General features: G+C 44.5%; 1 protein-coding gene across 2 annotated transcripts; it reads right to left on the reverse strand.

Moving 5' to 3' along the window:
* Positions 1-1508: 1508 nt before the first annotated feature.
* BPGM (bisphosphoglycerate mutase) lies at positions 1509-19017 on the reverse strand. 2 transcript variants are annotated; one of them, XM_068400454.1, is made up of 4 exons: positions 18913-19017; positions 17731-17823; positions 14660-15315; positions 1509-4740 (listed from the first exon to the last, which is right to left on the reverse strand). In XM_068400454.1, exons 3-4 carry the CDS (start codon positions 15258-15260, stop codon positions 4565-4567), a joined length of 777 nt encoding a protein of 258 aa, XP_068256555.1. In that variant the 5' UTR covers positions 15261-15315; positions 17731-17823; positions 18913-19017; the 3' UTR covers positions 1509-4564. The 2 variants fall into 2 exon arrangements, with proteins under 2 accessions (XP_068256555.1, XP_068256556.1); XM_068400455.1 differs by lacking the exon at positions 17731-17823.
* Between the last annotated feature and the right edge of the window lie 5595 nt (positions 19018-24612).

The following is a 24612-nucleotide window of genomic DNA, read 5'->3' on the forward strand; positions in this document are numbered from 1 at the left end:
AAGAGTGCCCTGCCATAGCCAGCCTGCCCTCAGTGTGATGCTACAGTCAAGTTCCCTTTCATCTTCACCCACTCCCAGAACCTTTGGCCACCATAACACAAGGAAGAGGCAGCAACGCCTGTTTGGCAGAGCCCTCAAATAGAGGTTCCTTCTCTCCAAACCCTCCTGCAGTCCCCATTTGAACCACTAGAGTCTGTTCCTCCCATAGCTGAGCTTTCTTGAGCAGCAGAGTTGTCATTATATTCACTTTCTTTCCTGCCCATGGGAATTTAAGACTGAGGAGAGGTTGTGGCCAGCACAGAAGACAGACAAGGCAATTGCCAAGTGCCATTTATTATGAACTTCAAGAACTAGCAGCTCTGAAACAGAACAACTGCAAACTTGTGGAGGCAGAGCTGGATTGGTTTCATATTCAACTGGCACTTCCAACACTTTTCATCAATACCATAGACTAAAAAGTTGCCTAAAAATCCAAAAAAGCAAAATGTAATTTCAAGAAAATGTAACCAGGTAGAGACAGTCAGTCTTTCCTCAGTCTGTGCAGACCAAGTTGACCATAGCAAACTCCCTTGCGCTCTAACCTTTTCTAAACAAAAAAGTACAGAGGACTCAACCAAGCGAGTCTTTAGATGGTCTTTTCCCAACACAGGAAACAGTGGACATGACTCAAAGAATCTGACGCATAACTGAGGCAGAATTTAGGCAAGGCAGAGCAAAGTACAAAAGGTGACTGGGGAGAAGGGTGGGGGAAATACACCTTAACACACCAATACAACTTTCAGTTGGTTGGCAGCATTCCCACATAACTGCGAAATGTTAAATATCAGTACACAAATGGCTCCGACAGATTTGCACCATTCCCCACTCGCTCTCCACAGGATCATAGGACCAACTTTAAAAAAAAAAAAATCAGTTTCTTCAGTACGCTTTTGTTTTAAGCCACACAGTTGTGTCTTGCCCCTTTCTACCTGAATGTTAACTTTTTTGGAACCTTTATACTGTCTCCCAGTATCCAAGGCCTTCTGTGTGAAGGTCAATAACAAGAAAGTCTTCAGCAGGCTTGTGGTTCCTCGCAGTTGTCGTTCAAGTCACAATTCTGCTTGACACCAGAGGATTTCGGAGAGTGAAGGGGTTGGCTTTGTCTCCAGAAGCGACAATTTTAAACATACCAAAAAGTAATGCTTCTTATTAAAAAGAAAAGCAAGCATTGGAAGCAGTGAACATTTGTTTAGCTCCATTGTTCTGGAACTAAATGTTTAATTTGTTGTTCCTATGCAAATGCCCCTATAATTTCAAATAGGTACGTATTCCCCTCCAGCCCAACTTCTTTACATGTAAACATGAGGCGGTGTTTGCTCTAACACTATTTTTACCCAACTGACTGCATGATATGTGATCAACGACTCAATGAGTTCTGGGACCCTGAAGGTCAGAGTTTTATTTACCTATCAGCCCTGGAAAAGGAGACAAACGGGAAGGGAGTAGAACGAAGAACGACTGAAGCCAAGTTACATTCTATTTCAGATTAATTTATTGAGTTATAAAGAACCTGCCAACTCCACCATATTTACAAAGGTTTTCAAGAGGATTCTAGAGCTATTACTGCTACTGAACCACAAGTTAAAAACCAAATCAATCACATCCACAATGTCAACTGTAAAAACACCGGCTACCTTATAGGATTTTGAGGCATACTCAAAAATGTTTTCCAGCCAATGATTTCTAAAGCCACCAGTAAGATTCTCATTTCTCCCTCTAATGTAACTATGCCTGAAGGTCAGGCATCCTTATACCACTGTTGATGGAAGCTGGTTTCTGTTCTTCAATATACACATTTTACGAGTCAGGAATTTAATTAACAGGCTATTCAGAAGCAAGCATTGCAAGGTGTTAAAATAATCTTAAAGAGCACAATGAAATCCCGAGTTGGTTCCATTTCATACTTTCGTGAGGTGGTATTGCTGACAGATGTGCACGTAAAATCCGGGCATCACTTTGGAGTCCAAATCAAAGCAAATGAAGTCGAACTTCCCAGGGCACTGTCACTATTCATGTCTCAAGCAGCACTGTAGAAACAGTGCCACCCTGAAAACATCACATTGCTCTTCTGTTCTTACTGTCTATTAGTCTTTGAAAGGCTGTTTTCAATTTCATCCATTCAGCTGCAAGAAGAAATATTAATGCTCTCTACATTCACTCATCCACCTTTCCATTCCCTACTCTATTCCCCAAAGAGATCATGAATTCTCTGAGAAGCGTAGGAGGGAGCACATCTCCCCGTTCAGCCGGGTTCGTTTCCAAGTACATTCCAGCTGCATCTTAAGTCCTGAAGAAGTTCTACACTACAACACTGATAGCCAAGGCCTGTAAGCCCACACATCTGGGTGCATGCAGTTCCCACTGACAACAGGTGGCTCTGCTCACCTTGTTAATAAGCCTACAGTAATTTCTACTTGATACTAAACTTCACACTACTAAACATTATTGAATGTTTGGGGAAGAATCTAATCACTTGAGTGCCAGTGGCCCTCCTCAGGGCATTGACAGATGAACACTTGCTGATCAACAATAACTCCCTAACACTGACTTGTATCAACTAAGATTCAGAGTTACTCTATGTATAGAAAACTAAAAACCCAGAAAGGAATAAGTCAGTGTCAAAGAGTAGCAGGGAAGCTGCTAATAGCATTTCAGAGAAAAAAAAAAAACACTGAAGTATCCTTACTTGTACAATGCAAGAGGAAACCTACCAGCTTTGTTTAAAAGGGAAACTGTAATTTTGTTCCTATTGCAAGGGCTACAAAAACAAAACCAAAGAGAAGCCCAAGCATCATTCATGCAAGAGAAACTACCATCTAGCAAGGGGTCTTTTACGGAGTACATGCTACACTAATGCGAGCTGGCATCAGACCTGGAAAGTCTACCTCCATGTAGCAGGGACACTATCAGAGGCACACTGCACTGTCATACTGCTCTCCTCAAAGAGGAAACACATCCTCTCACTTACAAAATGAGCTACAGAGCTGCTCACTGCAAAGAAGCAGCTACTCCAGGATTTTAAAAGTTTATACTATCATCATACCAAGCAAATTCTCATCAACTTCTCTTGAGATTTGTAGCTGGGCCATGCTGAGAACACATTCAGCTCAAACACTACCTACACAAGTGCCACCCATGTTGGTAACTGAGGTCAGAATCCAGATGCTCAGGTGTTGAGACACTGGGTCAGATCTAAATTTAAGTAATAATTTCATATTTGCAAGTAAGATTAGAGCAAGTCTTCAGAAGTGGAATTATTCTGATGCTTGTGTACATAGAGAACATCAAACTGCCACACATGCTACACTGTGCCCAACGACACCGTCAACTATTTGAATTTAGTGACGAATACAACAGCAAGGCCACGCTCAGCAGGAATCAAGCTATGATTGCGAGGGGAGTTTTACAGGAGAACACTTTCAGGCATGGCAGAACATCCTTCCCTGCCAGCATGATGGCTGAATGAGCTGCACCCAGTAACACATCTTACATGCCTTATGCATCTCTTCCAGCCCTCTAGAGAAACTGATACAGAGAATGCCACAGTAATATGACTGTAGAACATTTATTAAGAGATCTTTGCAGCTCAGGAAAGCTTAGAAGTGGATTTTCCTATATCCAATTTTACAGAGGTAAACAGGAATTATTCTAACAACTTGACTAAGATGATCAAACCTCTAGTACATGTTACTTAAGTGTTTCAAAGCTATTCAGGTCACTCACTAAGAGCTAAGTGATAATTTTAACATTGAGCAGGAAACCTTTGTGCTTAGTTTGTGGACTAAAGTCTGAGTTAAATCCTATTATTGCAAGCCAGCAAAATGCAGTCATGCTAGTCTTTGCAAAGATGGTGGAGGAAAAGGGATTCCTTCTAGATTCCTTAAAAACTGGAATATAGTGTAACAAAAGACAGCTACAGTAACTGTAACAGTCTGAACATCTCTACAAAGTTCTCCTGTGGACCATGAACTGGCCTTGGAAGACTCAAAATAACAAAGGCAAATAGTTATATAGCTGAAAGTGTTCTGAAACACCAGAGGAACTCCATCCAGAACAAATTGTCATGGCCATTGACACAAAAGAATCATACTGGATAACACTGCTACCTGGTGCCATTTTATCATTGAGAAAGTTTTAGTGCCTGTAACAACCTGAACTTAGTTAGTCCAGGAAGCTGGTGCTTTTCCCCTCAACAGATTAGGACTGATTACTGGTAGACACCAATAACATATCCCTTTTTTCTGTACAGGGCCACCCTCAATCATAGATCTGGGGTAGACTGCCCTGCAAGTTTCCATTACCTGAATGATCTCTTGATTTCTTTTTTTCAGTATCCATAACCTCATGCTGAGATCTAAATTCCAGTTTTTGAAAGGTAGAGGGTTAATCTACCAGCCTGAGACTCAACAACTGTCCCTTCCAATTATTTAGTGCTTGAAATTGAGACTTTCACACAGTGCAACCTAGCAGTCACACATAAATCATCACTTATTGCCACACTTTGAAAACTGCTGTGTTAGGAATTTTACTTCTCAGATTTTACTTTCCCTTGATCTTCCACTTTTTTGATGGCAGCTTGGATAGCTTCTTGATCACCCAGAAACTGGTGAGGGCCCAGAGGGTGCAGATTCTCATCAAGTTCAAGGAGTATTGGCACACCAGTGGGGACAGTAACATTGATGATGTCCTCATCGGAGATGCCTGCCAAAGGAAAAAAAAAAAACAAACAAACAAAACAGTTACACCCAGTGAACAGCTTCCTAATTGTCTGTCTAGCTTAACCTTATTTCCAAGATTATATACTCTTAAAATAGTCAAGGACATGTTCCAGCCTCCACCAACACCACCAGCTACTCAAGGGTCAATTCCCAGCTAGACCACAGCTTGATTAGTGCTTTAGGAACAGCTGAAGGAGGGAGTTACCATCAAGGTGAAGACAGTCTCTTCATTTTTCAGTCTACATATGTGAAATAAAGAGGAAGAGATTGCCCTGGAGACTACACCTTTCCTTTAATACAGTACTTTGAGGACAACATGTTCTCCTCCATATCTTCCCAACTCATGCATCACAAAAGAGGATTAGAGTCCACATACGCTACTCCAACATGAAAAAACCTCTGCTAAGCAACCAATACAAACAGCTGCTTTAAAAAGGCAGGATACCAAGGTTAGTTTTTCTCTTCAATTTTCTATGCAAAGCTTCTCACACAAGACATCTTAAGAATCACTATTTAATTATTCTAGTATAAGGATAACCGTTTGCCCACATCTGATTTCTCAAAAGCAAGTTTATAGCATCTTGCTTACAGTACTGTTCTCAGAATTAGATACAGGATATTCTTTTCCACTTTCAAACAAGGGGGAAGGGAAGAAAAGGGAGAGTCTCAACTTATACAACTTGGAGCATTTTCCTGTATTTTTCCACTTCACTAAAATAATGTGTACCTGGGAGGAAAATTTATTTTACCCAGCTATGCTTAACCAAAATATTCTGGGGCTCTAATCTCAATGAAATAGCTGGTTATTTTTACATCAAACACACAAGTCTCCAAAGCATCCAAGTGAATTCTTAGACCAAACCTAGTAAAGTTTCCACACAAGGTCTAAATAGTTGCATTAAGCAGCAGTGACTGCAAAGACATTATTCCTCAAAAATTTCAGGCAAAAGAAAGCTAGTGTCATTGGGAATGTCAGTATGTCTTTTCTCCCTTTTTTAGAAGCACTGAGGTCACAGCAGCAGTCTGCTGTTGTAAAGCAGGACAGCTTTGAGCAATTCATGCTTAGAAAATGCACACAATCAAGCTTCTAAAACAATGACACCACATAAACTAGACGAAGGTGCATGAAGAAAACATCCTCTTGAACAGCTGACAAACCAGATGGTTCTCAGAACATATGGGTGCAAATTTACCAGTGATTGTCACATTAATTAGAAAAGCAGAGCCAACATATTAACAGAAAAACCCACAAAGTCAAGCCACTCAGCAACAGTGGCATGACAACAGGTCAGAAAAAACAGAACTAATCATGAGGCAAGAATCATTTTACACCGCTGCCTGGAGACTACACAAGCACGCGACTTTTGCAGTGACCTATTCTTGTTTTGGTTAGGCTAAGCACTTAGTTCAGCTGTAGAATAACCCTAAGTTTCAGAAGGACATGGAGCAAGAGAAACAGACACACCCCTGCAAGCAGCTTACACCTTGTTACATATTGAGGCATCAGTCCATTAAAAAAAGTCATTCTGCCACTTTAAGCAATCCCCGTATACAAGGGATAAATAATTCACCTGTAGTAGGCAGCAGAATCACAGACCTACAAAAAAGCACTCAAGGAGCATCTGAAATTTTAAAACCCCACAGAAATCAATGGGGAAAATACTGAGTCCATTTACCAGGCACAAGCACTATCCTCAAGGACTTTGGTTTGCAAAGCTAGTAGCCAAGCTGCCTGAGCTCTTCTTTCAAGGATTCTTAAACATACAAGATTTTAACAACATAGACATCATGTATCCACTGAGAATCTGGCCCTAGGAAGGGTTCTGCCCACCTCTCAAATTCAGTCTCCCAGACTAAACCATTCAGATATACACAAAGCAGATGAAGTCACGCAGGAGAATTTAGGCAAACCACATAATGTGGTCAGGAGCCAGGATGTTTAAAGGTTTCATCTAAAGATGGATTAAACAAAACTACCTGTGGCTACATGGATTCAGAAACGCATTCTACTGTTTTTTTACAGAACACAAAGTGACCACACCAATGTCAACTACTATTGATTTACAATGCAAAAACAGTTCAGTCTAGGATAAACAAGCTGCAAACAAGTACATTGGCTTTCTCCTCAGGATTTTTTTCCTGATAGGGAAGTGTTGCATTTCCAGTCTTCTGGCTCTGAGGCAAGTGGAAATCAGATGAAAATCCTAAGGAAACAATAGTGTCCTGTTGCTTCATTTCAGCACTGTTACTGTATTTGTATAGTATTTCTGTTCTTCAGGAAGGAAACAGCTGATCAGGCCTGTCACACAAGCTCTTCACTTGCAGGCAAAATGCACACAGAACACTCCCTGCCCAGCAGGTGAGGAGGACAGTAATGAGGTCACAACTTACACTGGCTATCACAAGTGCTAGCTAACTGCTATCCAGTTACTTCATGTGCTGTAACTATAGCCAAGTGACCTTTTCTTGCACTTCATCTGAGCTGGCCTGTCACAACCCCACCCTCTCTCACAGAGAAGAGGGGTGATGTCAGGGCAAGGACTCAACTGCCAACTACAAGGTGCAATGGGAAATAAGACCATTGAAGCAGCAACACTCTTCCCTCCAGTAAAATACTAAGGCCTGGGTCTCAGCACTGCTGAAGGGTACTGTGTTGCTAGAAGCAGCCTTTCCCTAAGAAGGTTTAAAACTAAGGTCCTACCTACTTACAGCCATGGGAACCCACATATGTTACTGAAGTACTCAGGATGTCTTCCCCAGGACTCCAGATAAAATGCTGACTGGGCAACTACATTCCTCCAGTGTGCCTCTCCCATGTTCTCTCTCATGAGCACCTGTTAACATTGTTCCTTAACAGCAACTGTATAATAGGAAGCAGTTAGATACACGAACATCATGAGAATCTGGTACAACACTTATTACAAAAAAAGATCTTTCAAAATCCCATTCAGAATTCTTTCCCAGCTCACTCATGCTCCGTTTAACTGAACTGAGTGATCAAACACACAGAGACCAGTAACACCTCTGTGCAAGCTTAAGAATTCACCTTTGCCTGGTAGCCCATGAAGTGCTTTGAAATACTTGCACCCTGGAAAGTCCTACAGAGACAAACCCCATTGGGTTTGATTTTGAGCACCTACAGCCAACTTCTGTAAGAGCTGGCTCAGCTTCTTCCTTCCTCTCACCTGTTCTTACCAAGTTCCTTCCTTCTATTCTTACAGTCAGAGCAACACAAAAAACACAACAGCTATTGAGAATGGCTACACCCCTCCTCCCCTGAATGTCAACTACAATTGAGGCCACATGATTCATCCAACAAAACACACAAGATCATATGCATAAATTCAGCCACAATGGGCTTGTTCTAGAACCAGTGCTTTGTAATTGAGATCCAAATCGGGTCACAGCATCCTTCCCACAAGCTTAATGGAAATACTGAAGCTTTAGCCTAATAAGTTAAATATTCAGGGTCAGATTCTGCCCTCCCTGCAGGCTGGCAGAAGACCTAGCTTCAGTAGGGTAGAGGAAAGAAGTGGGCACAGTGTTAGAATCTGGCTATTAACCTTTACAGAATGTTAGCTCACTGTGCAGATTTTAAGGAAAAAAAAAAGGAAGATGGGTGGGCTACAACCATGGCTACAGCACATTATCTAAATTTGTTTCACCCTTATGTCTGCCTAGATCCCTATGTCTGTATTGCGCTTGCATGGCAAGGTTTTGCAAGCAGGGGGGCTACAGGGGTGGGCTTCTGTGAGAAGCTGCTAGAAGCTTCCCCTACATCTGACAGAGCCAATGCCAGCTGGCTCTAAGGCAGACCCACCACTGGCCAAGGCCAAGCCAATCAGCAATGGCAGTAGCACCTCTGTGATAACATTTAAGAGGAAAAAAAAAATTGCTGCACAGGAGCTGAGAGAGAAGAGTGAGAATATGTGAGAGAGAAAACTCTGCAGACACCAAGGTTACTGAAGGAGGGGGAGGACATGCTCCAGGTGCCAGAGCAGAGATTCCTCTGCAGCCCATGGTGAAGACCATGGTGAAGCAGGTTGTCCTCCTGCAGCCCATGAAGGTCCACAGTGGAGCAGATACCCATCTGCAGCCCGTGGAGGACTCGACACCAGAGCAGGCGGATGCACCCAAAGGAGGCTGTGACCCTGTGGAAAGCCCACGCTGGAGCAAAATCCTGGCAGGACCATGGAGAGAGGAGCCCACACTGAGGAAGGTCTGCAGGCAGGACTTGTGACCCCATAGGGGACCCACACTGAAACAGTCTGTTCCTGAAGGACTGCACCCCATGAGAAAGGACCCACGTTGCAGAAGTTCATGGAGGACTGTCTCCCATGGGAAGGGCCCCACACTGGAACAGGGGAAGAGTGTGAGGAAGAAGCAGCAGAGACAACATGTGATGACCACATCACCCATTCCCCATCTCCCTCTGCCACTTGGGGTCAGGGGGGCTAGGCAGAGAAATCAGCAGTGCAGTTGAGCCTGGGATGAAAGGAAGGGTGGGGGGGAAGGTATTTTAAGATTTTAGTTTATTCCTCATTACCCTACTCTGATTTGATTGGCAATAAATTACAATTAATTTCCTTGAGTCGAGTCTGTTTTGCCAGTGATTGTAACAGGTGAGTGATCTCTCCCTGTCCTTATCCTGACCCATGAGCCTTTTGTCATATTCTTCTCCCTCTGTCCTGACATTGTATTGGGTCTGGCTAAGATGGAGTTAATCTCCCCCATAGTAGCCCTCATAGTGCTGTGCTTTGTACTGGTAGCCCCACAGTGGGGCACCAAAATGGACTGTGGTGGGTTGACTTTGGCTGGACACCAGGTGCCCACCCAGCTACTCTATCACTCCCCTCCTCAACAGGACAGGGAGGGGAGAAAATAAGATGGAAAAAACTAATGGGTCAAGATAAAGGCAGTTTAATAAAGTACAATCAAAGGCCAGGCACAGAAGCAAAGGAAAACAAAAGATTTATTCTCTACTTCCCATCAGCAAGTGATGTGCAGGCACTTCTCAGGAAGTAGGGCTTCAGTATGCATAGCAGTTGCCCCATAAGACAAACATCATAGTAACATGATTGTGGTCATTACTGAGGCCATCCCAATGAGACACAGCATAGGAAAGCAAACCATCACTCTCTCATATTCCCATGCAGTAGAGTAACCCAGCTTGCCTTAAACTCCTCAAGCAGCCCAAGATTAAATAAACTGAGAGGCATGAGATTTGCTACTACCATCACTAGCTGTCAACTATGACATTAGATGAGAAAGTCCCAGAAGTCTTGAGTAGAGACCCAGGCTGCAGTACCACCACCAGGAACTCAAGGCAACACTGTGACAAATGGAGTTCTCTGAGCATGCAACACTGGAGCCTACCAACACACATACTGCTCCTGGACAGAGCTCTGGCAAAAGGTTTCCATCTCTGGCTGAAGCACTATTGAGAGTCCCTCAAGGCCAAGTTTGTGCAAACCAGTCTCTAACTACTCATGTATGAAACCTTTCTGTCCCAGCTGCAGGCCATGGTCAGGCTGTTCCAGCCTTTTTCCACTATCCTCAGGCACTTGCCACCTCCTTCCCTGAGCTGATTGAAACCACCACCATGACAGAAAGCTACCCACTCCTTGCTGTTTCTTGTCAGTTCACAGGCAAAGTTAACTTCCAAAAAGGCCCAACAAGCTCACAAGAAACAAGCAGCAGAAGCACAGAGCAAAGACTGGGATGATGGACAGGGAGTGCAAGACCATCTCATTTCAGCAGCAGTGAGTTGTTATATCTCAAGTTGGTTTCTCAAACTGCCCTCAAACACCACAGTGACATAAGTAGTATTTCCTTAAGAAGGCTGAGCAGCAAAATCAGTAATATAATCTTTTTAGGTAGTCCTCAACACACAATCCACACCAGGACTCACAATGTGTAGCTCCAGAATGTAAACTACTGGAGTACTGTAACTGCACAAGTATCACACCCACAGTAATGCAAAAAAGTAAAATCCTGAGGGCACTGCTCTCCCCACTCACCAACTGGTAAGACCAGCTTCAGGTCTTCCCAGTCACCACATTCTGCCTGCAAGCCCAGTTCCAGATCACTGTCCCAGCTCTGTGACCACAACCAGACAAGCCCAATGGGTACATCACCTGTAACTTTCTTCAAGAGACCAGGTAACTCCTCCCCTCCATTTTTTACCTTGAGCATAACAAGGCTCAGGGACTACCACACCATATCCAAGAGACAGCAACCTTTCAACTGTGAGGAAATTCTAGGATCAGGCCTTCCACAAGACCCTGTCTTGAGGTACTTAACACCAGTCCTCAAGGGTAAAGGGTCAGGAAGGAAGAAAGTTGAGACAACCCATCAATCCTTCTGCCAGTCACCTGGAAAATTAGTCCATTAGACTTGGTCTCCAATTAGTACTTCAACAGAAGCAGCATAAGCTGGTCACAACTATTACACTAATGTTGTCTTCAAGATGGGACACTGCTAAAAGGGTCTCAATCTGAAGTACCAGTTATTAGATAAAAGAGCAAGCATTTCTCCTTCAATTGAGAAAGTCACTTGTAAATAGATCCCATGCATCTAGGATGCTTATTTAGCAGATTTTAGCAACTGATGCTTCCATAATCAATATGATGTTACAGTATCTAAAGTAAAATGTATCAAACAAGTCTGGTATGGTTACTTTAGACACCCTCTTCATCAACATCTTGTTGCCATTGCTTTTTCAATGCATCAGAGATGGTATACCATGAAACAAAAAATATGGCCTGTCTAAAGACCCGAGTTACAGGTCATGGTCCATACCAGTAGGTGTCATAGAACAAAATAGTTGCTAAGTTATGACAAGACACTTCATCAGCAAGCACAAGACTCCTGCCTGGACAAGAAAAGGTTACTTTTAGAAAGCCTTTCCAACCCCAACAACATATAAATTGTCCTCTTGCTCTGCCAATTTTTAATTGTGCCAATGATTCCTAGCATCATCACCTACATCACCTGAAGATGACACAAAGAATAAGTGCTCTGAAAGGACTGGACAAGCTCAGTTACAAAGACTTAAAAATTTGATGCCAACATTGCATCTTTGACAGGATTTCAAACCAGCCACACTTGTCCTTGGTGGCATTTATCAAATTCATAGGGACTACCTAGAAGACTGAACACAGCCCAGCATCCCCACTGGACACCAACAGCTCACAGCACCGAGATCTTCAGCGGCACCCTCTGGGAGAAAAGTCACTCAGCCCACTGTGATAAAAGAGCAAGTTCTCACGCAAGCTGCTGTTTCTGATCTCCAAGTGCATACAAGAATATGGTCCAGTTTGTCTTAAATACTGTTTTCAGAAAGACTACTGGGGTTTCACTTTTTAAGTCCTCACATGCAAACCATGACAGATCCTACAGACATTTCATATATCTTAATGAGGTCCACTCTGAGCACTGAGAAAACAAGAACAAAACCCAAACCCACAATCAAAGCCTTGTAAGCCTGACATTGTTACTCTGATGATTTGTGTGCAAGTAGAAAGCAGATCCACACATCAAGCTCTTTACCAGTTACTAATAACAAAGAAAACATTCAGATTCAGAGAACTGCAGGCCTGTTTAAAAAAAAATACCTCTGAAATAGTAACTTCAAGGATACTCTGAAGTCTTTGAGAAAAGACATTAAATTTCACACTGAAACAATCCTAATTGTTTCATCAGATCAAACTGAAACCATTCCTATTCACTGTCATTTAAAGTTTCTGAGCTACAGCTTCAGGATTAAGTTATCACTATGACTAAGACATCCAAGGAGTCGTTGAGGATTGCTGCTTGAGGCATTTGGAGCCCAGTTTTCTAAATGCTAAAAAACATGGCTCCAGCTAAGACAGAGAGGCCTAGAAACTTCCACTCAAGTACAGCACACACTAAGCTTGTCAAAAAAAAAAGTCCACAAAAACAAAGCCCACCTCACAGTAGGTGCTATAAATACAGTAGACTGACAAACTTTAAGCACTGTTGAATCAGGTCCAACTCCAGCAAGGCTCCAGAGCAGCTTACAACTCACAACCTTTCAGGAGAGAAAGGGAGAGAGTCAGCAATGCAGACAAGGAACCTCTTAGATCCAACTAGATATAGATTGGAGCTCTGGAAAAAAAAATTAAAAGAGCAGGTTGCAGAAACAGGGGTTTTAAAGCTCTGTTCATGCCACCCTACAGACCAGTGCTGCAGCAATCCAAACCTCCACTGCATAGAGGGCAGAACAGCCAGCATGTATCTGGCAATTGCTCCCGTGTGGGAGCTGAGGTAGCTGATGGACAGTCCTTGGTCAACAGAACTAGATCCTCTGCCAAGGATTCCTCACATTTCCCAATGTAAGCACATGCTAGGAGGGACAAGGTATAGTGTAGGACAGACAAGAGACACAGCTCTGTTCTACTTTGGTCGAGTGTGGGTAGCCCTTGAAGAGTTATACCTAACACATTGTCCCAGCTTTGCAGCTGCTCTAACTTACACTGTTCTCTCTCATCTCAGTGCAGCAAGGAATCCAGCCATACTAACTTTAAAGTAACATGTACCAGTCACCGATGCTGCCAGCTATAGCCTTGGTGCATGCCTGCACAGAAGGAAGCCCAGGGTTTCTGCTGAAGCTGTGGTCAGCTTGCAGCATTTCACCCCCAAACGGCTTGGCCAGAACGGTTTCATGGAACTGGTTCAGTTCTTGAGGGGCAGGGAAGACACCATGGTTGCAGACCCCCCCTGCCCCTTTTTCCTTTGTAATTCTTTATCATTTCACATAGTGTGGACAAGTACCCTGACCACATCAGTGGAACTGGCTGAACCAGCCTTCCTCCTTCATCCGAGCAGTGATCTGTACCCCAGAATTCACAGCCTCTGCAGTTCCAGAAGCCACTTGTACATGCTTATTCCCTGGGTTTCTGACTCCTGCTAAAGCATCAGCTGTCCTGACTGTTCCAGCATGCCTGAAAGCAGAAAGTGCTCAGCAGAGTCAGAGCTGTAGAGGCACACACCAGAGGGTTTTATAACTAAAAAATTGAGTGGACACAATCCAGCCTGCACATACTTGCAACTACACCTCTAGCAGGCTGCATTCAGACAGGTATAATCGCCAAATTCTACTCTACCCACAGACAAAGAAATTAATACAGTCCATCTTCCAGTTTAGGATGACCTAAACTAGAAGCCATGTCATTAAAGAAGACGCAAGGGTGGAAAAGAATCTAACAATGACTTATCTTTAAGCCACATCCTTCTTGGGTCCCAAATAAACAAGCAACCTTATGCTAAGCTACCAACTTAGCTGTTTATTGGTAGGCATTTTCTATATTGGGAAATACAATATTTGCATAAGCTTTAGCAAGTACCTACTATATGCAGAACTCCCTGTCACAGCAGCTTGTTTAAGCAGAGACTTATCAGGAATGAAGCCTCAAAAGTGACCCACCACAGTAACGGTTGAGAACACCTTCCACAACCCAAGACAAGCACTTTTTTCTGCTGTGTTATAGAAATGCTTGTTTAATGAACAGATTATGACTTCAACCCTCCTGACAAAGCGGCTGAACAAATCCAAAAATAGTTAGAGCTTGAAGAGCTGGTGTCTATCTAGACCAACTGCAAAGTTAGTTTGAATACAGTAGTTTAAAATGAGCAGTGAGAAACCAGGGGAAAGCATCTGGCTCTTTTCTTAACTACATTAACCTAACTAATCCTCTCCCCATTCCACATGCCCCAGTTTGATTCCTATTCCAACAGGCCAACTTTTTACTTTCTCCTTGGAGACCACTGACATTTAGTGCCACATTGCCCAGATAAGTAATATATGCTACTTAACAGGGTGTAAAGCTCTAAGGAGTCGAGTGAGGAGAAGAGGGGAAGGCTAAAAGGAAGACCCTTACCTTCCAGGTGCTTCAGCAATGCCCTGCTGCTGTTACCATGAGCAGAGATAAGGATCATTTTGCCACTCTTCAGTTCCGGCACTATCTTTTCATTCCAATAGGGAAGTAGTCTATCAAGCACATCTTTTAGACTTTCAGCCTTTGGGAGATTATCCTGAGAGACATCAGTGCATTTATACCGGCGATCATTGTATATCTCTTCATAGTAAGGATGAGATTCAGTTATGGGAGGTGGGGTAACATCATAGCTTCTCCTCCATATTCTCACTTGCTCCTCCCCATGATTCAGAGCCATTTCTGCTCTGTTGAGACCGATCAGTGCACCATAGTGACGTTCATTCAGTCTCCAGGAACTCTGAATGGGGACCCACTCTTGGCCCATCTCTTCCAGGACAAGCCATGCAGTCTGGATGGAGCGGCTGAGTATAGAGGTGAAGACAAGGTCAAACTCAAAGCCCAGCGCTTTAAGGTGTTTGCCACAGTTCTTAGCTTCTTTTATCCCATCACTGCTCAGCCTCTGGTCCACCCAGCTGCAGAAGCGATTCTCCTTGTTCCAGGCTCCTTCCCCATGTCTTAAGAGAACAAGTCTGTACTTAGCCATTTTGGTTGCAGCTTAGCACAGATGACAACTGGTCTGACATCTAATAATGATGCATCTGGACAGAGACATGAGATAGATACATCAAACACCCCACAGATAATGCATTACAAGTAGTAATATGGCAGCAAAGAGTAGACAACTATCAAAATCAAAACAACCAAAGAAACAAGTGTCTGATGAGTATGTTTTTACCTTTGAGGTCTCCTGGCTCTGAATTCCTTCCCACCCTCATGTGGGAGGAAAAGCACAATCCTCCACCCAGCTTGTTGCAACCAGCCCACTTAACCAACTCATTAGTAGCAGATTTGTACAAGCTGTTCCTGCCTACAGACTTCCCTCAAGTGCTTAAACAGGGCCTCACTCAGCATCAGAGGCTCCCAACCAGAAAAGCCAACCTCACTCTCATCAGTGAACTTACAAGAGGTGAGACATGGAGCCCAAGCTCATAAGAGCTGCTCAAACCCACACTGACTGCAAGGGAACGCAGGCACAGACAGCAACTGTGATCCTCAGCCAGAGCAACTGAGAGGAAGAGCACAGAACTGGAATTGGCAATACATAGAACCTTATTAGCTTTCCTCAAAGGAGATGTCACCATAATCATGCTCTGCATAACTTGTTTCCTCACATCTCCACCCTGTCCTTCTAATTATGCCAGTCTATGCTTGATTTTTCCCCAGGCCATCTCCTCCATGATTCCTCCACACTCAAATGCTAGAACACAGCTACCCTGGGATGCAATGCACAGCTAGCGAGCCCTCATTTCACTGAATCCAGAAGTAATCTCACAGATTATTCCATCCCTCCTCTTGTGTCTATGAATTACAATGCCAGGTTGTCAGGCACCAGGATTCATGTTTTTACTTTTGCAGTGGGCATAAACGGCATGTTTTCTGTCCTCATTAAATAACAGACAGCTACACATTCATAAGGTCAAACGGCACCTTTCTCTGCTCCTGTTGACTAAACAACACCTCTGGATTGTCTTCAATGGGAGATGGGTTTTGACCACTCACCCAAGCTTTTGCAATGTTGCCAAGGATCTTCTAGCAGATTGTGTGATCCTGAAAGGTCCATCTAACACAGCCCTGCAACTCTGAAAGCCCCATCTGATCACTCTAACCTGAGATGTCACAGACTAGATAGCAATGGACAGAGCAGGGGAAAAAATATAAAAAGACAACTCTCTGCACTGGTAGGACTGCTGTATACCCAACTGAACATTAAGTGCTCTCAAAACCATGGACAGTGGGAGACTGAGGTCTGATTTCTGCACATCCAACTTTGGACTAGATTTCCGTAATAGACATGCTTACAGGAGCTCCCATCGTCTCAAATCAGTTGGAGCTGCTCAGTCACACTCCCAAGTGTATCAAATTCAGGCTCACTGTGACCCTGAATTAGGTCAGTAGGATGGGTTAGGCCCACGCGCTCTGGGTTTTGGGAAGCACACAGCACACTGTCAGCATTCATTTTCACCAAACTTCCAAAAAAATTTACAGAAAAGTTAAATTCATTAACAGCCTCAGTAATTTGATCTTGACTGTAACAGCAGCTTAGTTCTCCTTTACTCCCACAGAAGACAGAGTCTACATCACGTAAGGACACTACACAACACCTCCCCAGCTCTAACTTCTGACTACTGGTACAGCTCAGGATTAAAAAGGCTTTGAGGGCTGACAGATTTTTACAGCATATCAGGAGGTATTGTCTAACACACAACAGACAATTGGTAAACACAAGGTAAAGTCTTCTGTGACTTCATGCAAAGGAGGCCTGAATTTTGTTTATGACAAGGAGCATCTCAGACAAAATCCCTTGCATGTTCAACTTTTTCCACTCACAATAATCAGTTGCACATTAAGCAAAGAAATCAACGATTGTTAGGATTCAGGTGTCATGTCACATGAGAAACAATACTAAACTACACAATTTCAGACAGCAGGTTTATAATAAAAAGGACTATTGGATAGCATTTCCACCTAAAGCCAAAGTGATCTTTCTCCAACACTCCACAGATATGATTAAAAATCGCAGTGTATTCACAGCATCTACACAAAACATAGCCCCACAAAAAGCTCCATCGCTGCAGATATCTCATTGTTCAGTTTAATTCGTTATGTAAACTCTTCCTGTGGATAATACAATTTACAAAACCAAATTAAGACCCAATACAAAAAAACAAGACCCAGAGGAAATGCACCTGTTCACACATGTTCTTAGTTGGGTACCTTTGGCCAAAACCAATAAAAAATCTCAATGAATATAACAAAAAACCTAATACAAAGACCTACAATCATCTAGGGACCTTAAACTCCCATTCAGTTATATAAAACATTAGGCATAATCACCATTCTCAAACAAATTTAGAACGGACTGGTAGTCACAGATTTGTTTAAATATCAGTCCACTTATGGAAGCAGTTACGCTAAAAAGCCTTAGAGCAACACATGGAAATCATCCTACTCACCTCTCCTATGGCAAAGGAACAACCTACACAAATCCCAGCACAGACTCAAGAGCTGCTTTATACAGAGGCCACCGCAGACTCTTGGCTAGTTACCTGCAGGAAAAGAATAAACACCAAGTGCTCACACAGAAAGAACCCACAAGCACAAACGGTTATGCCAACCATCACTTGCTCTCATAATAGAGCACACACCCCTTGTATGGGCTGGGAAAGCTACCAATTTCCTTCTCCCCAAAAGATGCAAATGCACAGCTCCTGCATTTCCAACAAGGGAAAGTTTCTTGTCTCCCAGATGCCCCAGGATATCACTTGCTCCCCAAGATTTGTTTACACTACAATTACCATAGCTCTAGTGCACAGAAATCTACCAAAACCTCTAGGACACCATGAAGAATACAGACAGCAGACCTGGACCCGGCATAAAACAGAAACAACACAGAGCCCCAGCTCAGCACAGTAGAACAGAGCAAGGTGCTCAGGATAACACACCACATCGGCAGAGCTTTTAGCCTAGCACAGTTTTAAGGTCTAACTGCCAGAAGTGGTCATTTCCACTCCTCTGGGCTCCTCTCTCCAACCAGCACGAGCTCACCTGCTCAGCCCTCCCACAGAACATCCCTGTGCGGTGCACCTATGCCTCTGAGCCCTCCCTACGAACAGAGGGGCTTACCCACAAGCGGGGCACCGACTCCCATACACACACAAACATTGAGGGGCAGCAACTCCCATTCACACACACAAACACACGAGGCTGCCCAGGAGCGGGGCAGCGACTCCCCACCGCGCCCAGCAGCTTCCATACACACGCACAAACACACACACGAGGTGCCACACAGCTACCGTCCCCCCAGAAAGCGGCTGCCTGCCCCGGGCCCCACCACCACCATCCCTCCCCTCAAGGGAGGCACACATCCCCCCGGCCGGCTCCGGGTCCCGACACCCGCCCAGGGGGCCCGCCTGCACTCCCCGCCTCAGGGAGCCGCCCCCGGGCCCCGGCAACCCCTCTCCCTAGGGCCCGCCCGCACAACGCCGCCGAGGGAGGGCCCCCAGCCGCCTCGGCCTCCGGCGCCCTCCTCCCCCGCAGGGAGCCCCCCCCAAGCCCAGGCCCCTTCCACCCCCTCCCGCACACCGTTAGCCGCCCTCCCCCCACGCTCGTCCCTCGGCTTCAGAGAATTAACGCACTAAATCCGCGCTGCCTTCCAGGGACCACTGCAGCAGGCTGCAGCCCGCCCCCGAGGCCGGAGCAAACGCTGCCCGGTCTCCGCTCCACCACTACCGCCCGCCGCCGCCGCCGCACCGGGAGAGACGTGGGCCCCGCGGCTTAATAAGGCCTTGGCGTCCCCGCGCCCGCGAAGCTGGGGGAGCCTGATTGGGTGGCCCGGAGGATGAGCATCGTCCTCAGCCAATGAGGCTGAGCCTGTGGGCGGTGACGCGAGCGAGCGGCGTGGTGCCTGCGGGCGCGCTGGGACCCGAGCCCCGCCGAGCCGAGCCGAGCCCAGCCCCGCCGGCCGGGCCCTGCCGAGCCCCGCCGAGCCGAGCCCAGCCCCGCCGGCCGGGCCCCCCCGTGCTCTCACGGCCCGCAGCTCTGCGCGGGGCCCGCTGCCTGGCGGAGCCTGCGGGGATGCTGGTGTCCTTCCCCCCGCGGAAATCCCGTCCTCAATGCGCCGGTCGTTTTCCTGCGAGGGATGTCAGCGGAGATGCGGGTTCCCCCCCGCCGCTCAGGGCACGCGGGCGGAGGAAGGAGCAGCACCGACGCCCCGGGCTGCCACCCAGCACCCCCTCGCTCATCCCCGGGGGGTGAGGAAACAAGGCACAGGGTCAGTCAGATGGGTGTTTTCCCAGGCAGGGCTCACTTTTTCTTCTGGCTTTAGGACCTTTTGGTTTTGGTGAGAAGCAGGAGTCCAAAATCTCATTACTCATAATGAAATCAGCAGAAAAAAAAATAGACATGAGTCTAAGAACTTAACGATCATGCTAGCTACCCTCACACCCACATGCTTCCGATTCAAAGTAATCAAATTCCGATTCACAGTAATCAAAACCAAGTGGACGGGGCAGCTCTGTGTAGAAATGGAGAGAAGCGGTGCGGGAAGGTGGTGTCCTTCACTGCTTCTATTGCCATAGGTCTGCTTTTGTTTTACAAAAATAGCAGAGCACATCTTTTATACATAATCAGGTTCAGATTTTCTTCTCCAAATGCTTCTCCTTGAACAGCCACAACGTAAAGTTTAAAGGGACACAAACTGAATGTATACCAAATGTGCTCTATCACCCTCTCTACAAGGGAAGGATAGAGGTGATCTTTCATTGTTAATAGGTTAAAATGATAGTGCATGGAAATGAAAGATGAGGGATTCAGATTTTGATAGGAAAAAGCAACACGAGGAGATTTGTGTGCAGTTCTGGGCCCCACAGTTTAAGAAGGATGTGAAGATCCTTGAATGCATCCAGAGGAAGACATCAAAGCTGGTGAAAGGGCTGGAAGGAATGTCCTGTGAGGAGCAGCTAGGGACTTTGGGCTTGTCTAGTTTGGAGAAAAGGAGGCTGAGGGGCGACCTCATCACTCTCTACAGCTTCCTGAGGAGGGAAAGTGGACAGGGAGGTGCTGAGCTCTTCTTCCTGGGATCCAGTCATAGGACATGTGAGAACGGTTCAAAGCTGTGCGAGGGGAGGTTTAGACTGGACATTAGGAAGCGTTTCTTTACCGAGAGGGTGGTCAAACACTGGAACAGGCTTCCTAGGAAAAGGTGATCAATGCCTCATGACTGTCAAGCATTTAAGAGGCATTTGGACAATGCCCTTAACATGTTTTAGCTTTTGGTCAGCCCTGAATTGGTCAGGCAGTTGGACTAGATGATTGTTGTAGGTCCCTTCCAACTGAAATATTCTAGTCTAGTCTATTCTAGTCTATTCTATTCAAGAAAATTTGGGGCAGAGGTGTTAAAATAATGTCTCTAATGTGCTGTGAGGAGACAGGGTGTTTAGTTTTGCACTTATAGGGACTAGATCCTAACCTGTCAGTGGGAAAGAAGGACCAGCCAGATGAAACACCACTTCACTAGGCTCTCAGCACAGCACAGCACTAAGCATGCTAAGTGGTAAGAGTGGCCAGGCTGTCAGTGAGCAGCATCCTGTGTCTCTTTGGTGGTTACTCCACTGACTTTGTTCCTCATTTATTTGGGAAGCTCTGGAAAGCGTTCTGCATCTCAGGGAGAACATTTTCAATGCTTTTCCTGATGAAAAGAGCTATGCGTGATCTCAATACAGAACCACAATAAAATGTGCTTCTTCTGCAAAATATTTCCACTGGATGTGAATTGCACTTCCAGTTACACATACAATCCTTTTCATCTCACCCACTAACTTTAATGGTAACAATTACCTTTTGTCTCTACCAACTTTGTCTAAGCCAGAACCTACAGTATAAAGCCAGTCCAGCTTATGTAATCAAAGTAGTACTCTTAAGTTCACTGTACCAGAAGAGTTTGATTTGCCACCCATCAGCTTGAACTGGGAAAGAGAAATGCTCCCACATCACACTGTGCGTTCACACACTTGCAGTCACTCTGCCTCCAGTCAGTCCAAACCTGCCTCCTCTTGTACAAACATACTAGTGGTACAGCTCTCAATATGGGTGCATCACAGGCAAACTGGGTGATTGACTTTGCCAGGAAAAGAACCAAATGTCCTAGAGATAGAAAGAAAAATATCGATTCTTGAGTGTCAGCACTATGTATTGGCTGTACTTCAATCATTAAGAACACAATTAACAGAAAGCAACGTTATAGTCGATATGCAGTCACAACTACAAGCGAGTAGACAGCAACCCGTGCCACAAGCCAGGACCTCCATGGCCATTAAATAGAGATTTCTTCTCTCCATTAGTCTTTGCGCAAGATTATTTCATTACCATTGCAAAAACAGCCTAATGACTTTGATTCACATTTCAAAGTACACAAGGACAGAAGAGTCAAAGCTGTCCCCCTGTACAGGGGTACAGGACTTCTTTCAGACAGCTACACTCATTTGGCAGCTATTATCTCTCAGACCAGCTGGGCCATGTTTTTCAGGGTCTCTGCTCTGGAGCCCTTCCAGGCTGTAGCATTTAGCTGGAATGTTTATGGCAGAAGCAGTTCAGGAAACTCCTTTCCTCAACACATAAACTTCCACTGGGGCACTAGTGCAACTGTGCTGCACCGAAGAAAGGCCTGGAGCTGAGCAAGGCAAAACCAGAAGAAAACAGAATTGGAAAGAAGACCAGACTATTAATAATTGATGAAAACTATGGCAAACAGGAGCTTTCTTCACTAATTATGTTCTCTGCCCTTGGTACTTTTTCATAGAATAGTTACTTTGTTCAAAGCTAGATGAAGTATTTGCCATAGAGCACTGCAGACATAGCCATTGTCGTTTCCAAAACACCTTGAGCTCTTTGTTTAGCACTATTTGATATATGAGCTGTCTTCATTAATAATTTAATCTTCAAAAGAAGCTTCTGTAATCAAATCCTCACGCTCTTTAATAACTCTGAAACCTTCTCCCTAAAACCTCCTCCTGGGTGTTTTTCTACTGTGTGAATTTGTGCCTTCCCTCCTAGACTCTCCCCACCCCTTTCCACGGTCAGTTGCTGCTGTCAGTGTGTCCATTCTCTCTGCCACCCAGACACGTGCCCAAGGAATCCTCACCCTTTTTTTGGAGGTGGGCACATTCAGGCCATTTTCAATATTTGGTAGTTTTTTCTCTACAAGAGTCCTAGATCCCGTGTTTTCTCTGTCCGCTATCCACGCTATTGTTGTCTCACATTTCTCTGCAGCTTTTCTGATGGTCCACTTTCATTCAAGGCCAAATTTGTATTGAGAAAAGTCTGGGAGTACAACACACTATGCTGAGAGATAAACACATCTTTATTTCCCAAGAGGACTCAGAACTGTTACATTGTAAAATCACTCTGGGTACATCCACCTCCCTGCGCATCACCCCCAATGCAGTGGTTCTCTCTTCTCTTGTAAACTAAACACAAGCTTTATTTCTTGCAAGAGATCAACTGCAATGTGGACAGGGGCCTGGGAAGCCCACAGTGTGTGTTAACCTTCCCATTAGCAGGACAGTGCCACCCAGGAGGGATACCTTTCCTTGTAACACCACAGCCATCTTAGCCATCCATGCCTTCAGTCTCCTCACCTATTCCTTCTACACCTCTGCTTACTCAGTTTTTCTGGTTTAAAAGACCACTTTATTCACTGCTTTTTCAATTAATCAGCCAAATTTTTTCCATCCCAGGCAGACTGCAAGTCCACAAGATATCAATATCATGTTTTCACCCAAGCCCAGTCTCTAAATCCACTTGTTTAGCTGAATTCCAAGCAAATACGTGTATTTATGGACTGGAAGTTGTCTTCCTTGTTCCTGAGACCACAGCCACAGCTCATGTGAAGCTGCACAGTTCTGTTAGCCTGAAGTCCTTTATATGCCTCTATACACTAGACCTTGGTCTGTAATACAAGGAAAACAAAGCCTTCTACGTCAGAGCTCAGAGAGCACGTAGCAGGCAAGGACTCGTCAGTCCTACTTCTGTCTTTGTTAGAGCCACTCACCGCGTCTTGCATTAACCAAAGTGGTTCTCAACATCTTCTTGGCTCGAGCTTGAAATGCATGGGTAATTTTTCATCACACCCCTATTTGCCAATATATCACACCACCACATCTTAAACCAAGCCTATCATTACCTAAAACTTGGGGGTGCACCTGACAGAGCAGTGAGGCGTACCTTGCACACCAGTTAGTCACACAATTACCATTTAAGCTCCTCAGCAAAGGGCCTTTTTCACCTTTTGTTTTACGAGTGCCTAATACAATGCTGCTTTCATATGTAAATACAGTGGGGCTTTCATCCTGTTTGGGTATGGAGGCGATATATAACTTCACGCATCTGAAAGGATTCTCTTTATGTCAAAACCAGAAGTATAAGCCCATGTGAAAGGCAAATAAAGTATTCTACTTCTTTTTTTTTAACTCTAACTCCATTGCTTGGGGGGAAAATCTGTTCAAAAAAAAAAGAGAGACGTGAGTGTGTAAGCACTTAAACTAACCCTGCATTTGTCACCAGAATCATAGCTTCAGTCTTTAAGTAAAAGCACAAGTTTTTCTGAATCATTAAGTACTGAACAAATGACTGAGAAAGAGTAAGAAAATACATAAAAGCCTTCATTATATGCAAAACAGACAGAGGGAAGCTGCTATGTGAGGCATCATATTCTAAACCCGAAGCGGGAACTTAATTTCTTATGTAATCCCCATGGCTAGGTACTGGTAATGTGATTCTGAAGTAAAACATGTGACTCCTGTCTGTTCATCTGGAATCTTGACTCAAAAAATTATTTTATTTCTGCATATCCCAAGCTTAAAAAGCACACGTGGGAAAAACCTTACATTCTCTACACCCTCAAAACCATTAATAGACATCTTCAAATAATCTCCTTACCACAACAGGTGCCAGGATGTTACAGGAAAGTGTATGGAACACAATGTTCTGAAAGAGCCCTCATGGAAACAGTTTTAGCCCCCCAAAATAGCTCTAAAAGAAGTTGTACAGGGTGCCAACGGCTGGGAAAACAAAATTCTTTCTCACAACCAAAAGTTTTCCCGTTTCTAGAGCAAGAAACACAATTTGAAGATATACAAGGTTCACTTTTAAATTTTGTGGGTTTGGAGTGGTTTACATTGCAGGTTTTGGTTTGGGGCATTTCACTCTCTTCTAGTCACAGTACTGCACAAATTAACTTACTGTAGCAGTATCAAAAGCAAAGAAAATCTCATGATGAATCTGCCTTTTTTTTTCCCCTTGATAAACAAAGTGCTGCAGACATCAGACGTCAGTAAGAA

The sequence above is a fragment of the Nyctibius grandis genome, chromosome 5 (genome assembly GCF_013368605.1).
Source record: "Nyctibius grandis isolate bNycGra1 chromosome 5, bNycGra1.pri, whole genome shotgun sequence".
In the NCBI taxonomy this organism is placed as follows: Eukaryota; Metazoa; Chordata; class Aves; order Nyctibiiformes; family Nyctibiidae; genus Nyctibius; species Nyctibius grandis.

Excerpts from the sequence above, each read along its gene's own strand:
- BPGM (XM_068400455.1), bottom strand. The coding sequence starts at position 15,260 with ATGGCTAAGTACAGACTTGTTCTCTTAAGACATGGGGAAGGAGCCTGG. Across the intron at positions 4,741-14,659 it reads ATTGCTGAAGCACCTGGAAG|GCATCTCCGATGAGGACATC; the intron begins GTAAGGGTCTTC and ends TTCCTTTGGCAG.